General features: G+C 34.4%; 1 protein-coding gene across 8 annotated transcripts; it reads left to right on the plus strand.

The window, feature by feature from the left end:
- The first annotated feature begins 162 nt into the window (after positions 1-162).
- On the plus strand, positions 163-17,755 carry LOC124535653 (dual specificity mitogen-activated protein kinase kinase 7-like). 8 transcript variants are annotated; one of them, XR_006966822.1, is made up of 17 exons: positions 163-312; positions 1,337-1,428; positions 2,049-2,192; positions 2,579-2,806; positions 3,150-3,329; positions 3,613-3,759; positions 4,164-4,240; positions 4,373-4,594; positions 5,030-5,128; positions 5,309-5,390; positions 7,849-7,949; positions 8,245-8,318; positions 8,911-8,992; positions 9,447-9,553; positions 10,168-10,194; positions 11,186-13,798; positions 14,429-17,755. XR_006966822.1 is itself a non-coding variant. In XM_047111941.1 (17 exons), exons 1-17 carry the CDS (start codon positions 177-179, stop codon positions 14,505-14,507), a joined length of 1,989 nt encoding a protein of 662 aa, XP_046967897.1. In that variant the 5' UTR covers positions 163-176; the 3' UTR covers positions 14,508-17,755. The 8 variants fall into 8 exon arrangements, 3 of the variants coding, with proteins under 3 accessions (XP_046967897.1, XP_046967905.1, XP_046967912.1); XR_006966826.1 differs by lacking the exon at positions 10,168-10,194 and having other exon boundaries at positions 11,186-11,270; positions 11,628-13,798; XR_006966823.1 differs by lacking the exon at positions 14,429-17,755 and having other exon boundaries at positions 11,186-11,270; positions 13,687-13,798.
- The last annotated feature ends 32 nt before the right edge of the window (positions 17,756-17,787 follow it).

Consider the following 17,787-nt stretch of genomic DNA (forward strand, 5'->3'; position numbering starts at 1 on the left):
ATGCCTGAGATATGAAGATAATAAAAGACTGAATGCAAGATAGACTGATAGAGTTTGATGGAAAAAAGAAATCTTTGGACTGCAGCTTTTTGACTTTAATTTTTGTGTAAATAATTATAATAGATGTTTAGCAATAAGTGTTTAGATGTGATTAGTGAATAATTTTAGTCTTAATAATGTCAAATATTGAAGGTAGATTAAAAGGTTTGCAAGAACGCTTCGAAAATGAATTGCGTATTCGAAGAGAGGGTCTCCACAATCAAGGTGCACTTGGGGCTCCCAAGACTGGGAATACACGAAGACCTAGACCCCGTAAGTATTTAATATAAATACAATATAATCGGTATTTGTCTTTTAACGTAATTTTGATATTATTTGCCAACCGTCTCTAATCAAAACAAATTGTTTTGCTTAGTTTTACCAAGCAATCACCTACGAAAAGGTTATACTAGATGTTGTTAAATTTTACGACTATAATCTGTTAAAATATTCATCCGTATATCTAGTACTGAACTTTTATTTTGTAGCTTGAAATATATAATATGTTAAGAATGTTATTTGTATAACATTCACTTTTCAATATGAAGGAAATACCAATTTTATCTTATTTATTTCTTGTATAAAATATAAATTTGATAATAAATGAGGCTAAAAATTTTAACTTAAAACTGTCTTAAATTATATGTAAAATTGTTACCATGAATGTTGTTGTGATCCTACAAAAAAAATTTCATTTTTACTACATTTCTTTGTATTTATTATATACCAAAAAATATATCATAATTCAGAATCTTTATTCTGACATTGAATAAAAACCTATGTCAATTTAAAGAAGTATAATTAAATAATAGCAATAATAGTTTGAGATATTTTTTATTGTAATCTCTATTTACAAGAATACTTGCATTAAATAATGTGCTATAATTTGAATTGTTATCATTGGTTATACTGAACATTAGCAAAGCAGCATAAATCACTCATTATGTTATATTCTAATGACTTTCATCATATTTGGCAGCTTGACTGGCAGTAGAAATTTCATCACTTTGCATTGATTTTAGTCATATAGAAGCAAATAACTATTTTCTAGCCTTGTTAAAATAAAAGCTGAAATATTCTTCATTCAAATTTTCTTCTGCCAATAGATTTAATAACATACAAGGGAAGAATACTTTTCATTGGCAATAATTGGCTTTCAGAGAGTTGGTCACCAATGGTTCGTTGAATTGATTTACTCTCAAGTCTTGATCAATATTATATTTCAATGAAATTGTCATGTGTAAAATTAATGATGTTTCTGTTATTGATAATAATTAATTGTTTTTCTATTTTACAGCGGCAATGTTTTCCTCAAGAGATATACCACCGTTCCCACCTAGATCTCCACAAGCTACAGATACTGAATATAGAATGCGAGAAGTATACAAGGTACATAGAAGTTATAACAAATTTTAGGAGTTTTTTTACTAAATATTCTTGTTTTTGTAATAGACCTAGAGAATGGCTACATAGTCTGGTATAAATTGGAGAGTGTCAAAGTAATAATGTAATGATAAATGTAATCATACAAATATATATTAATATAAATATTTAGGATATATATATATCATCATTTAATTAGTTGTATTTGGTATCTGTATTTGTAAATGGTTGTAAATTGCAATAACTTTAAGAAAAATAACTGATTAGCTCTAGAGTCTAGAATTGTTCTAGACTATTTATAAAAGTTCCCTTTCTATAGAATATTCCAATTACAACAGGAAAAAGCCAAATAAACTACATTTGACATAAAATGGATTGATCTGATATTCTTTATGAATTTTACTGCTACAAAGTTGGAATTAACTCTTAGTATCTAATGATTTTATTTAAGAAACATATTTTAAGGTTGATAAATCTGTAAATGTTTTGTAACATAGATAGTAGTAGTAACAGTAGATTTATTTTTGAATTATTAAGTACAGTACTAATTATATAATTTATTAACATTGATATGCATTATAAAATTTTAAGTACTTAAATATGTATGTTTTATTTTTGTCCAATAGGTGAGTGGAAAGCTGAATGTTGATGGCGTTGAGTACAGGTCTCACATAGATGACCTCCAACAACTCGGTGAATTAGGCAGTGGGACCTGTGGTCATGTAGTGAAGATGTTGCACAAGTCTTCGGGAGCAGTTATTGCAGTCAAGGTGAATTATATTACTAGATATTTTAATGGAATAAAACTAGTTACAACGCATTTGAATCGTATATGTTAATTATTTTTGACATTTCGATGTTTCAAGCACTTTAGACCAGTCTACCTGTGACCACTAACGCTGTAAAGTGCTCGAAACGTCGGGATGTCAAAAATAATTAATATACGCGATTCAAATCCGTTATAACTATTTTTATTCCAATGTGTAATAATCGCGAAAATTTAAGACAACATTAGATATTTTATTTACCAGAACAAAAGTGATCTTAACTAACAATAGATATAAAATGATTACAGTGTTGATTGTGAGTGTGATTGGTTTTAATAGTAATACTTCCTTATAATATGATTTTTGATGGCATGAATATTGTGTTTCAGCAAATGCGTCGTTCCGGCAATTCAGAGGAAACCAAACGTATTCTAATGGATCTGGATGTGGTGGTCAGATCACATGACTGTCCTTACATTGTTCGGTGTCTCGGCTGTTTCGTGACAGATGCAGATGTATGGATTTGTATGGAGCTGATGGCTTCTTGCTTTGACAAATTGTTGAAGAGGCTAGGAGCGCCCATACCTGAAGCAATACTCGGAAAAGTCACCGTGGCGGTATGCACTTAAATTTAATGTATATTTCAAGAATTTTAATAATTATTAAATTTCATGTTGTTATGTAATTTAATATAATTAAATAAAATTAAATCTGTTGATACACTTTGTTGCAAAAGTGAATAACCAATGTATTACAAGAGTAAAAAAATATATTAATTGTAAGCCTAAAGAAGTACATATGAATTTTGCCAAGTCAATAATAAACCTACCTGCTGATAAGTTGTCACCTCGGCCGAAACGTAATATTTACTTTTGAATCGTTGCTAATATTGACCTATAATCACCGTTTGCGGACTTGTATTGAACCAGTAATATATGTGTCTTGTTATGAATATTTCAGACGGTAAACGCGCTATCGTACCTGAAGGACACGCACGGCGTGATCCACCGCGACGTGAAACCGAGCAACATCCTGCTGGACGAGCGCGGGAACGTCAAGCTGTGCGACTTCGGCATCAGCGGCCGCCTCGTTGACTCCAAGGCCAAGACGCGCAGTGCGGGCTGCGCCGCGTACATGGCTGTCAGTTGACAAATGACAATCGCTTTACTCAATAAATATAGATAGTGCAGTGGTTTCCAAACTTTTTGTGTGTCAAGCATGCCTTATTATAATATATCTTTTGGCTTGATCAAAGAATACTCACACAATAATTTGTATCATGTCAAACTTAAGTAGGGCCACTTTAATTTGATCAAACGGAGTCATCAAAGAAATTTTGTAATTTTTAAGTAAATATGAATAAAGATTGTATGGACTGCATTGCGAAACAATATCTATATGATTGAATTGTATACTCTCACAGCCCGAGCGGATAGACCCGCCGGACCCGAGCCGGCCAGACTACGACATCCGAGCGGACGTGTGGTCGCTCGGCATCTCGCTGGTGGAGCTCGCCACCGGAGTCTTCCCTTACAGAGACTGCCAGAACGACTTTGAGGTGCTAACCAGGGTGAGTATTTGACTCTTATTCGGCAACATGGATAATTTCATTGTATTTTCAGCAATTATTTTGCTCAGATGGTGGTGAGCATTATGGTTGCTATGCTCTTTATATAATTTATCATTTATTATAAGCCTTGATTCCGTGTGCTGTTTGAACCAATGAAAACAAAAACATCTGGTGTAAAGAGACAGTGTGTCAGTGTGCTCATGATATAGTTGAGCTAATGAATGATAGCGTTTATGGGAGGGGGGTGAAGTAGTTTATACTTCATACGAAATTATCTGTGGAAGGTGACCTCTTAACATAATAATCCCATTTGCTTATTTCTTAAATTGATTAAAACACTGTTTATGACTGGATTATGATTATGGGTAATTAAATAATTTAATCATTCGTTTTAAATTTTTTAGGTAATAGCGGATGACCCGCCACAGTTACCAGAGGATACCGAATTCACTCCTGAGTTCAAATCTTTTGTATCCCAATGGTAAGACATGACTATTAAAATAATTTATTATTTTATGATATTAAATGTAATAATACAATTTAAATTATGATATGAGATAATCATTCGTTTATAAATATAAAAATATTAAAGTCTGTATTATGTCCGTTCCAGCCTAACGAAGAACTACCGTCAGCGTCCGAAGTACGTGAAGCTGCTGGAGCACCCGTTCGTGGTGAAGTCGGCGCGCAACTCGGTGTCGGTGGGCGCGTGGTACGCGTCGCTGTCGGCGCCGCGCGCGCCCGACGCGCCGCACGCGCCGCCCACGCCGCAGCCCGCGCGCAGCCACGCCGCCGCGCACTGGACGCCCGACCAGGCCACGCCCACTCCCGCGCGGTCTGACGCTCGCACTCATTATTTTATATCTCATTTATTTCGATGTTGATTGAAATAATGTCTCTATTTTTGTATAATATGTCATCGTAAGTAAAATAAAACGTTCAATTATAATCATATTTCCATTTCACAATATTTCAAAAGTTTACAATCTGTCTCGACAGATTGTAATTTAACGAATTTTGTAATCTTACGGTGACATATATATTATTTGCTAACTAACTAGAAGTGACATATTTCAATACGATTCTACTAAAGATTTTTTTAATATATTAGCCTTAATAATAATTTATTCAAAATCTTGTCAAGTTCATATTTCGGCTAGGTAGACTATTTGTTGTGCGGTTTCAGTGCCAATATCAACTCCTAATTGTTCTTATGTTCGTCTTGGAGGCGGCAGTCGGTGTAATCTAATATAATATTGTCGGCCCGTAGAGCTTGGTGGGCGACGACAGCGAACCCGGGCGGCAGCAGTTCGCAACCTGCGAGCCTCGAAGCCGACCTGTCGAATCACTCGCCGTACCCGAGACGCAGGTATTATATTATTTGTAACTGAGTGAAATGCATTAAATTAAAAATGAATAATAGTTTGTAAATTTTAAAACTATTTGTAAAAGCTTGTTATTAAGTGTAATTTGATTTGTTTTTGTGTTTTCAATGAGGAGTTATGATTTGTGTCTCGTTAATTTATATGCATGTGTGTGTCCTGTGCAGGACGATCGACGCGTGCGCGTCGCCGCCGCCCGCGCCCGCGCGCCGCGTGTCGGCCGACACCCGCTGGCGCGCCTCGCCCGCCGTGCGTACACTCTGCATACCTATATATAAGCTCTTTTTTGTCGTTGGAAAAACACATTACGCTCTTCCGCCACATGATGGAAAGTGGGGGGGGGGGAGTGAGGACTCCCCGGAACTCTAGTAGCAGAAACCCAGCGTTACCGGCGGTACCCTCTCCGTCTTTCGGCGGGCGCCACTGGGATCGCTTACGCACGCTACCGTGACGCCCTGACAAAACCTATATATAAGCCCTAATTCAGCATATGAAAACTTTGTTAATGTTCACGTAAATTCCAAAACTTACATAAATACCTTCGGTTAAATTCTCTGGGGTCTCGGTTGCCATGGTTTGAATGGGACGTTGAACCTAGCTAGGTTACGATTATACTAGTAACACATATGCATACATATATGTATAGTCCATTCCAATGACAAAAGGAAACATTCAAAAAAACCGCCTTCAAAAATGAACTAAAAAGAAAAAAATAATCAGTTACATCCGTATCCAATTTACGATTTTTTAATCACCTCTCAAAGTCGGTGCCATCATTGCTAATATAGGTACATAATACATAATACATACATACAAAAACTAAATCTATTTATTGTATAGATGACACCATTAGACAAACCTTACTATCGATACAAATTAAATGATTTCAATATAGGAATTTATTTACTTTGTTGGCACCGACTTCAAAAGGTGATTAAAAAATCGTAAATTGGATACGGATGTAACTGATTATTTTTTTCTTTTTAGTTCATTTTTGAAGGCGGTTTTTTTTTATTTATAAAAATTTATTTACTGCTTTTCAGTGTTGTTTTGTTATTTATAATTACAATTGGTAAACATTCTTATTCTTATATATAATAGTTGTTCATAAAGAATCCCATTATTTGGCTTTCGACTCTGAACATAACTCAACGCAGTTTCAATACGATGTGGACTGCAACTCAAATTAAGCGTTACCTAAGATACAATAGCCTAATGTTAACTGCTCATTGCCAATTAGACAATACCATTTTTCCGATGCAATGCCGTTAATCATTGAGGAGTTCTCCTGGTAGTCCACCATTAGCTAGATTTCATCATAGGCATGTTTACTAACATCAATTGCTTGACGACTATCTTAAAGAAATAGAACTAAACCCGTAAAATAGTTACTTACTAATAGGTTCTGATTACCAGTTGTGGTCTTCATCATCAGTTCTACTTCATCAAATGTCACTTTTCGTGAGCATATGACCAAGGCACTTTGAATAAAACCGAAATCACTATAGGTGTGCCTATAAAATTTGAGGAGTTCCCTCGATTTCTCCAGGATCCCATCATCAGATCCTGATCTCCTAACAATGGAACCACCTGTAAAACATGCCCTTTCAAACAAAAAAAGAATTGTCAAAATCGGCCCAGCCATCTTCGAGTAATTCGGTAACATACATAAAAAAAAAAAAAAAAAAAAAAAAGGCCCCGACGAATTGAGAAACTCCTCCTTTTTTTTGATGTCGGTTAAAAACATGCCGTATTTTTCAATATCACAAGTGTTTTGTTGATAATTCCACTATAAGATTAACTACAAACAGTACTTGATTAATATATCTTCATTTGTAATACAACAATATTTCACTAAACTACATAGATCCACTTTAATTTCACTTCCAAAGTAACGAAAACAGTTTTGTCGACATTCAAGACGCCATTTCTCGATGACGAACATTAAAAATAGAGGCCTCATCTAGGCATGTTCGCTAAACGAATGTAGACGAATGAATTTATACAGATAAAAAATATATTATTTTAGTTTTAAAATTCATTATAGATATTTTTTTTAAATATATTTATTTAATTGGTTGTAATAAGTTATTTTTATACAGTAAGGTTTTTACATAAAAATAATATTTTTACCAAAAATGTTAAAAGAATTATTTTACTTAAAAATAGTCTCTTATCTCGAAATGTAGATCAGTTTTGTGCATAGCAATTTTATAGTTTTGAAAATAATACAATGTTAAGAAAGACATTCGTCTCTCATCTTTCGTATCATGTGCACGGATGCATATTCGAAATTCTCTGAAGTTTTTTATTACGACCTGACTTTGTTTAAACGGAAAATTACATTTAAAATCAAAAAAAAATATATCGTTGTTTAGCATTAATTACCCATTCATTCAATTATTTTCACCTTACTAGTCGAACGCAAATGACATATCAATTCAAGGTCAAAGTTGTTTATTTACCTTTTCTCCTCTTCCCGTTCGAATAGACTATATGTGTGATATCCGTTCCCGTAAATCTTCTGAACCTATGTATCCTAACCTATCACTTTTAACTATAACTGATTTTGTAACTGGGCTTATATTTTTAATAAATTTTCTTCAACTAGAGAAAAATTAAAAGCAATATTTTACATAAAGAGAAATACTACCACTCAATTTTAGATTGATTTAAAATTAATTTTATCGTTATATTTTCTGTACAGAGTTCGGGTAACACGAGCCCTATAGTATTACAAAGATTCTATCACCAAAGTCAGCAACGGAAGTCCAGGGTCGACTTGCATTCGACGCCGAGACATCGGAGGTGAGCTATATTCATTTACATATATAACTTTACAGTTGAAACAGACTAAGCGAGTATGTCTGATGAGTTTATAAATACCGGTAAGAGTAAAATATAAAGTAACTTTAAAACCAATGTTTGAAGTTACATTTAAGATTGAAGTTACATTTTACACTTACTACCTAACTACCACTGTCTAAGGATAGAGTTAATACTTCGTGGATATTATAAAAAGGCAATTTCCTTGATTTCATTTCCACAACATATAATATTTTGAATATGATTTTGAATGAATGAAAATGATATGTGTTCCCAGCCTCAGTCGCGAGCACAGTACGGGTCGCTCGCCCGAACCGCCGCCGAGGACCCGACATCTACTCACGCATGAAGGTACCGCCGTCATATATGTCACCACTCGAATAATCATCCAAAATCTATGGTCTTGTTATATAATGTTATATAACACCACTAAAGTATAAGGTCTGTGTTAGCAGAGGGTTTATAAATGATGTATTAGATACATATATATTCAAGTTTAATTGATAAGAAAGAGTAACTATTAATTTTGTTAGCCTGGGAATCCATTCCAACGGAACGAGGAGTAACAATAAACAAACCTTCAATATTCTAAAATAGCAGTTAATAATTGCTTTTATAAACTATTACTTAATCTTTACATAGTATAAAACAAAGTCGCTTTTTCTGTCCCTATGTCCCTTTGTCGCTTAAGTCTTTAAAACTACGCAACGGATTTTAATGCAGTTATTTTTAATAGATAGAGCGATTCAAGAGGAAGGGCTTTGTATATAATACATAGACGCTATATTTAAGTAACACTGATCATTTTAGAAGTTTGCAATATGATAATATAATAAACAAATTCTGTAGTATATTTAGTATAAGTATTGCACCCGTGCGAAGCCGGTGCGGATCGCTAGTTTATAATATAACAGTGATAAATGTGTTTATCTTGATATTCCAGCTAACGGCACCATGGAGCTCGAGCCGCCGCCGCTCCACGACCGGCTACTGCCGCCCTCGCCTTTACTGCTCAGCAACGATAGGTGAGGACCTTAGAAATATCCTGGAAATAGTTCATACATATGATCGTTTTAAATTGGAAATTTGTTTTGAAGTGGTTAGTAAGTAATTTGTAATATGTGCGAATTATGACTTAGATGTTCCGCTTATATATTAAAGCGGTAGAGATTATAAATAAATAACAGATTAATAAATAAATATTTGACAACATCACATACATTACTCTGATCCCAATATAAGTAGCTAAAGCACTCATGTTATGGAAAATCAGAAGTAACGACGATACCACAAACGTACAGGAAAACTAACGAACTTTTTCTTCATTGACTACCGGGAATCGAACCCGAGACTACGGAGTGGCGTACCCATGAACACACTACTTGAATACGTAATGCGTTGATGAAACTGCGTCGTTTCATACCTCGAAGGTTACAGTGTGACGTATGAGGGTAGTATTTATAAATGGTCTCTTGTCAGGTTATCGGAGGGGCGCAGCCAGAGCCTGACGCGCGCGGAGCTGCGCAACGGCTACCGCGCCGACGCGCCGCCCGCCGCGCCCTCCAAGCTGCTGCACGACGACCAGGGTGAGTGCCGCCCACCACGACCACGCTACTCACACGAACCATCCACAACATACGTACAACCGATCACATCCGAATTGATAACGCTCTCCCAAATTATCAGTATTTATTTCTTATGTGAATATGATCTTTACACACGTAATAACTTTTGGTATCATATGACATAATATATTCTTCAATTTGCTTTCTCGGTTTGAACTGACGCGAGAATCTATAGCGACGACTAGCGTCGAATGCGATAGGGAGCTGTTTCTATTGGTTGTATAAATCGGCAGTAATCGGTTTTACGGATTTTGACGATGCTGCGTCTAAGTTGTGTCCCTTACATTCCAACAGTAAACTAATACACGTAGTGAAGAATGCGTTCCTATATGTACACTGGTGATACATGTATAATCTGTTTAGACACTAGAAGGTTACAAGTCACAAACGTGATCCTAGTCTTATACAGGGTGCTCCACTTAATAAGTATTACTATATATAGTCAAACATACGAATGTGTTATTTCTTACATCGTACGTATATATACAAGTATTCTAAGCCACTGTTGAATGTTAAGATGGATATGGACAAGTACAGTGAGAATTTTCACTAAATACAAGTGTTTGTTTCTCCAGCCATGCGGAGCTACGTCACCAATAAAAGTAATATATTATATTTACGCTTTTTTAATTCATAATGGTTTAGCAAAAAATATATTAAAATACCATTAAGCATGTTCATTGAAGATATGACAACAGTAGTTTCATTAAAATTAACATTTAATGTAAATTAAATGTCCTTAGTTGACGCTGAATGATGGAATGATTTTTGTTCAAATTTCAAAATATTGAAAGAGTTATTTCAAATATAAAATACATTTTTAATTTTATTAATGATCTACTATCACGTACTGTCATTAATGTTTCTTATCCCTAGAATACATAATAATCTTAGACACACAAGCATAGAGATTTATTCACTCACACAAGCGCGCTCCTTCACGTTAAATTGTAATGGCATTAGTATGAGTGAGTGACTAAAAAGTACAAGTTAAATCATTTGTGTTTAGTTGATTTTGTTATTTCGCCGATTATTTAACGTTGGAGGGGCAGGCCTTGGATCTATACGTGATTATCATATTCGTTAATCAAAAGCATAATTTAATAAATCACGTTTTTTTTTGTTCTAAAATAACATTACCTTTATAATAATTTTGTAACACGATGCCATACTTTTTTTTTTTTTTAAGTGATTTTGGTAAAATTTCAATTTTGGAACTAAGTTTGTATACGTAACGTTATAAAATTAAAGTTTCACTGATACTGCAACGCACACACTTGTAAGTGTTCAAGTGAATCGCCATTCTGGCGAAAAATAACGTTATTTATTGATAATGACGCTGATTCTTTACTTTAACTAAACTAAGTGACAGAAATCGAATGAATCATATTTAACATTTGTAAATAAATAGTAATTCTATAGTTGGAGATCGAATACAATAATTTCAGCATCATTAGAAAAATAACGTTATTTTCCCCCCGTCGATTGATTAATAACGATATCACAAAAGTGTCTTACAGTCGGACAAATTATATATTTTTAATTTGTTTCTATGTTCTTTTACATGTTTTGTGTATATTTTTTGGAGGGCAGCCAGCCTATAAGAGACGTGTAACTAATTGGTGTAACGAAATGCTGCGCTTGCCACTCTACGCCATTTTGTCCATGGGAAATGATTGTATGTACCAAAAGTATATGTACACTCAGAGGTCTATTCCAAATTTTTGTCCATAAGTGTTGTGGGTCTTGTTCGAATAATTAAACTAATTGCACAATTGGCTTTAGAATGTATACATCGGAATTTTGTTATAATTTTTGTTTATTTCAATACAAATACATTGTTATTGTTATGTTTGTATTTATCACACATCCATCGTTATCTCCGATCACTTCGATCTTCGAGTATATTATATCAGACATGCCACGCTCTACAAGTGTACATAAACATACGAGCCAGTCCCCATACAATCAATTCGCCATTACCATATCCACATATCTGTTTCACGGTATCCTATCATTGTGTTTATGTTACTAGGGCTGGATACAGATGAAATGATCGCTTAGTGCTTCGCGGTTACGCTTACGCCATATTAAACAATTACAATATGGCTGAAATCTATATTAATAATAATTCAAATGTACACACCGAGGTTGGCGGACTGCTAAGAGATATAGCTGATTATGTGTTATCACTAAATAAACCGTTAGTTTTCCTGTTGTTGTTGTTAAATATTCCGGTTTGGTTGACGATAGTTTTCGAGGAATGCTCGACAAGTTGTTGATTTCGATTCGTCCGCTTTTTGATGACAAATATGGTGCCCAAATTACTTGGTGGGCGTACTTCTGGTAAGTGCTGGGTAGGTACTCCCACTCATCACATTCTACCGCTAATCATTCGGTACAGCAATACTCGGTATTGAAGGTTGAACTAGTGTAACAGGCAAAAGGGACATCGCATCTTAGTCCCTATATATATCAGAGCCAATATATAAGGGTGGTGTTGACCATTTACCATAAGTTAGCCATTTTCTAGTCTATCCCCATTTTAAATAAATAAAATACCAAAAAATGTCGAGCATTCGTCGATAAATAATTTAGAATTGGAATATTTAATGATAATTATATCTGCGTAATGTAATCTTCGGTAAATATCTAGTACAAGAGGCTAGTACTGTAAGCTAACTAACACCGCTTAAGATACTTATTGCTAAATAAACGTATCGTTCTTGTCCACGATCTCCCGGACGCCGTGACGGACCGGCAACATCTGTCCACCTCCAAAATACGTTGCCGTTCCCTTACGGCGATTCGAACCGTTTCTGCTATCTGAGAACTATGTATTTTCGAAATATCTGTGTAAATTGTTGTATTTTGTAGTGCATGAGTATTTGAATACATAAATGTCACAAGTTTAGTTCTACTTGTAGTATAACGTGGGCTATTCCAATCGCAGGACGAGTGAAGACGAATGAAATGTCCATTTATATGATATGATTGGTTGAAATTTTACATAATCTGTGGTATTTAATTTTGGAATCGTGAAATGAATGGCGTTTGAATGTCAAATTGAAAATTTTAATGTAATATATTGATCACCTTCTGTCTGTTTAAGTAAATAATATGTATAAGTAAGGTTTGTGTGCCTGCCCTCGTTGTGTGATCGGAATAAGCTAGATAGTATTTCAATGTAAGATTCAAATACTCGTGTCCTCATCTCCTGTGCTTTGCCGCTGTCACGCCCCACATCGCCTGCCATCTGCTCTATCACATGCCTCGCCACACTAAACACGACCTTAACACCTAGCTAATAACGCCCGCTATTGTACAGCAAGGGATGCTTCGGGTTACGCTTACTCTATCTTACTATGTGGACGTTTTGGAATCGCTCGACCCGTTTGTTCACGTTTCGTTTTCACATTAGGTATTATTTTAATTTATTGTATGATAGCGTCTTCAATTCCCTAGTTTTAGTTTTTTCTTACTGTAACTTGGTAAATTATCTCGAGTGTAAACGAACGGGTCGAAAATATAATGTCCTAAAGACCCAAGTGTACTAGCGTGGTGTGGGTATATGTTGCCATCATCTCATGACTCGGATCACGGCTTCGCTCATCGCTCAGTAACAGTAGCCAGGCATTTGGTACGGCACCGGGAGCTCTTTGGTTCGACACGTAGTTTACCAATGTATTTACAAAAATTAAAGTGCTGTTCGAGTTACAAATAAAATCTTAAAGCAAGTGAGGTCATCAACAAGATAAATTTTAGGATAAACGATAATTTTTTATAGTAATAAATTACAAATGGCTAAAAGTAATTTGTAAATATTTTTAATAAAGTGACTAACCAAAAAAAAAAAAATATTTTTACACTCGGGAGTCACACCGCGAAACTATTTCGAATAATTCTCTAATATATGCAATCTAAAAACTTACCGATCAATAAATGCACTTTGAAGGAAATCTATTTAAAGTTTTTTAAATAAAATATTTACGGGACACGGGAAATAGAATAGGCAATGTGGGAAAGAACCAAAGAGGTCCCCAGTAGAGAGTGGGCAGCGGGCGTGCGTGCGGTATAGCGGAGCGCTGACGTAGGCTGGCTGCACTCGCTCGCGGGGCTGGTGAAGCGCCGCCTCAGCGGGTACGTCAAGTGGCATCACGTTGCAGCGCGCCGCGAGCCCGTGCACGCCGCCCTCGCGCACCACAAGTGAGTTATCGTCGCGTTATATAACCTGCGTGCCTCTTAGGTCCCATTGGTCGATCGCATATCTTATTACCTTCCACCACTTGCCAACAGGTTGATCGATTTGCATTTTTAAGGTGTTTTCTGAATTTAAATTTTACATTTAGTAAATTAGTCTAGTTTGAGAAGATAGCCTGAAAAGACTATATTTGTAAAAAAAAAAGTAACAGCCTGTAAATTTCCCACTGCTGGGATAAGGCCTCCTCTGCCATTAAGGAGAGGGTTTGGAACATATTCCACCACGCTGTTCCAATGCGGGTTGGTAGAATGCACATGTGGCAGAATTTCGATGAAATTAGACACATGCAGGTTTCCTCACGATGTTTTCCTTCACCGCCGAGCACGAGATGAATTATTAACACAAATTAAGCACATATATATATAGTGGTGCTTGCCTGGGTTTGAACCCGCAATCATCGGTTAAGATGCACGCGTTCTAACCACTGGGCCATCTCAGCTCAATATATTTGTAAAAAACAGTAATATTTTTATTTTTAATTTGCATTACCAACTTTTTGAAGATTATAGTCCTAAGTCAACCCTTTGAATAAATAAAGAGTGCTATAATATGAGTTGATCGTACGCGGCGTGCAGATGGGCCACCAGCGAGAGTTGGAGCGTGCCGGCGTCGCCGCTGCCGCCGCGCGCGCCGCCCCCGCGCCCCGCCGACTAGCGCCCCGCGAAACCTCACCCGCCGACACCCTACCCGCCCGTGCGATGTTATTAGCCTATATACACTGTTTAACCCACAACCTGCGTCTACTTGCGATTGTACAATAGTCTTTCCAAATTTATATCTCTATGCTGGGTAATGAATCCTTTTTTTAATTTTTGCTCTTAAACTTCGAAGGCCGGGTGAGCTATTTGTTGCAGCGATGAAATATTGTACAAAATTATATATTAATTTTTTTTTACATTTAAGTTTCGAATAGAAAAATATAAAAAAAAATAATTTAATTTACTTTTAACTAATACTTGCATATTTACGACAGGTAAATGGACTAATTATTTATTGTAATAATTGTTATAATTTGACAATCAATACGAGTGTTCAGTTTGATGTACTCTTTTAAATTATCTAATTACGTAAATATGTAATTTATGCTCGTTTCCCAGGCATATTTATTTAAATATGGGAATTATTTTTTAAATTATAGACAAAGTTTACTTATTCCCAACACGAATGACGTTATAGTATTATTGTGTTGTGATATTTACAAATTTTCCTTTTTCTTTATAATTTTCTATTCAAATTTGAACAATAATATTAACAGATGCTAAAGTAAATATTGAGAATATTGTATAAATGAGTTGCATATACGTTAAACTCGAAATAGATCTAGCGCAGTAGTAACACCAAAAAGTACGTTCAAGTCATTTGAATTGTGTAAATATTATATTTAAGGTTTGCGAATAATTATTATCGAAGCGAGATTTTTAGGTACAATTGTGTATATTTATCGGAATTGTGTATTTTGCGCTTTACACGACGGTAATAAAGGTCGGTTTAGAGTGTACGATAGTTGTAGATGTATCCGCTTGGTTCCGTAGCCGCGGTCGGTGACGTCACGGTTTGTTTATCTAGATTTAACGGTGAAGACAATAACGATTGCTTTAACTTTTAAATTTTATTCAATGACAAGTGTGTAGATGTTGAAGTGAAATCGTTAAATTAAAATGTTATTACAATATTTTAATGACAATAATGAAAATAATAAATGCATTAATTAATCAAGTTTGTGACTGTTCCGTATGAAACAAACTTATATAAAGGAATAAGAACTGTCAAGTTTTTATGAATCTTTATTTCACAAGGTTACTTAAACCAATTCAGAATGTATATTAAACTGAGAAAAAGATTTAGCTATATAGACTTTTGAAATTAGATGCTTTTCGTTACAATGTTGTCATAGCTATTTATGTATCTATAGAATGTATCGGGATGTGTATATCTTAACGTCAATTTATCGAACTTTAAACTAATTATGATTCGCCAATCGAAGATTGAAGGAAAATTCGAGAAAATCCTCTCGAGTATATCTAATTTTTTTTTTTTAAACTCTCAGTAACTTATCTGCTGACCCTACTGATCTCGTTTGCAGGTCGTTCCGCTACATTTATAACTAGTTTTTTTTTTAAATAATTTGACAGTTTTCATAGTTCGCGATCTACATGAGAGATACACTATATGTTAGAGGTATTGTTTAAGAATAACATACACATTTTGAGAGCATATATTTTGTAAATATATATGTTTTATATGTGCACGCTGCACAGTAACCATTGCTGTGACGCGTAATCTTCGATCTTCGATTGTCGTCGGTAATAATTAGACACCGACCGTGGCAAATAATGGCAGATTCACACTAGATTGACTTGTCTTGTCTTATCATCGATGTGTATATATTAGTTATAAATCTATACTAATATTTTAAATAAAAATTACAATTTCACGGTCAAACCACTGAATGATATTTAAGGGAATTTGTAAACTAGTATCCCAAGGAAGAATTGCGTATGCTACCTTTTTTGTGGCTACGAGCTGACGACCAAGCCTTATTTTTGTATATAATAGCACATACAACGCTGTCGCGATGCGTTCTGTATACACAGCCTTGCTCTGAACACGTCAGTGTAGTGTGAATCTGCCCTAATTCCTATTCGATTATGAGACGGTTGAAGAGACAAATCAATGTAAATATCGTGTATTATATCGATAAGTAACGACATATTTAAGCGCTGTTTTATTTTATAGACGTTTAATAGAATTTTATATATAAGTTCTCATAATGAATAGCACAATGTATATTTACAGCTTCCTTCTGTTTCTTATGTTAGTTTTGTACATGCAATTTTTACCAAATATATAATTAATTATCGCTACGGATGACGTCATTACCATAGAGTAAATTTGTCTATAATAGGTTTGGTTTTACATGTATGCTAATATTTGTTATTTTCCTAATTTTTAGTGATATATTTAAGAGAAATTATTTTGGAAATATGAACATTGATACAATTTGAATTTTCTCTATGGTAAGATGTAATAATTAAATAAACAGATAAATGTCTATGTTTTGTTCATCTATCATTGTATCGGTTATTTATAAATTATAGTAATATAACAGAATGTTTCAATGAGTTTTGTAATGATTTAGATCGAAATATAAAAAAAAACATTTACTTCTTTTCGACAATTATAAAATTATATCAAACATAATATTGGGTAAACCATTGACAAAATGAATATTATAAATAAAGAATGCCAGGGTCAGATGAGAAAGAAACTCATTCAATACATTCTTAATGAAGTAATTTATTTAATTTTCTTGTATATTTCTTTATTTTAACTGCCAGTGGACTTTTAGTCAAAGGCCGAATTATATACTGACGCAAAATAATGAAATCATTATAATTCGTTTAGTTGTCGCAAGCTTCGATTTGTATTATTTGAGAATGTTTTTTTATTTTAATTTTATAGAAATATTATAGTAGCAAAAGATAAACTATCTAATTATAAAAAAAAATAAGTACAGATAAACCAAAAGAGCCAAGAACTTAAAATACTTGATTATCTGTGTTCATAAGGTTATATTATTGTACTCGTATGTAGTGAGGTCGTTATTTAAAAAAGGAACAAAAAGGTCATCTAAGCTTGCGATGATTAGAAACTATTCGATATTTGAAAAAATATAATTTAAAGCTAATGTGAAATATTATTTAATTATAATTAAGATGTTCGAGGCAATCGTTTCTTGTGTAGCTTAAATTACACCAAACCCCGCCCTAGTCCGCGCGCCGCCGCGCTCTCGTCACGAGACTAAAATTAAATTTATTTAATGAAGCGACGATTTATTTTCCTTTGTAATTATTGCGATTATTATGTTAATGTGTATTGTAATAAATGCGGATCAAGTTGTATAATTTGTTTTATTATCTAATATACCTATTTC

The sequence above is a fragment of the Vanessa cardui genome, chromosome 2, assembly GCF_905220365.1.
Source record: "Vanessa cardui chromosome 2, ilVanCard2.1, whole genome shotgun sequence".
In the NCBI taxonomy this organism is placed as follows: domain Eukaryota; kingdom Metazoa; phylum Arthropoda; class Insecta; order Lepidoptera; family Nymphalidae; genus Vanessa; species Vanessa cardui.

Excerpts from the sequence above, each read along its gene's own strand:
- LOC124535653 (XM_047111941.1), top strand. The coding sequence starts at position 177 with ATGTCAAATATTGAAGGTAGATTAAAAGGTTTGCAAGAACGCTTCGAA. Across the intron at positions 2,193-2,578 it reads GAGCAGTTATTGCAGTCAAG|CAAATGCGTCGTTCCGGCAA; the intron begins GTGAATTATATT and ends ATTGTGTTTCAG. Across the intron at positions 8,993-9,446 it reads TTACTGCTCAGCAACGATAG|GTTATCGGAGGGGCGCAGCC; the intron begins GTGAGGACCTTA and ends GTCTCTTGTCAG.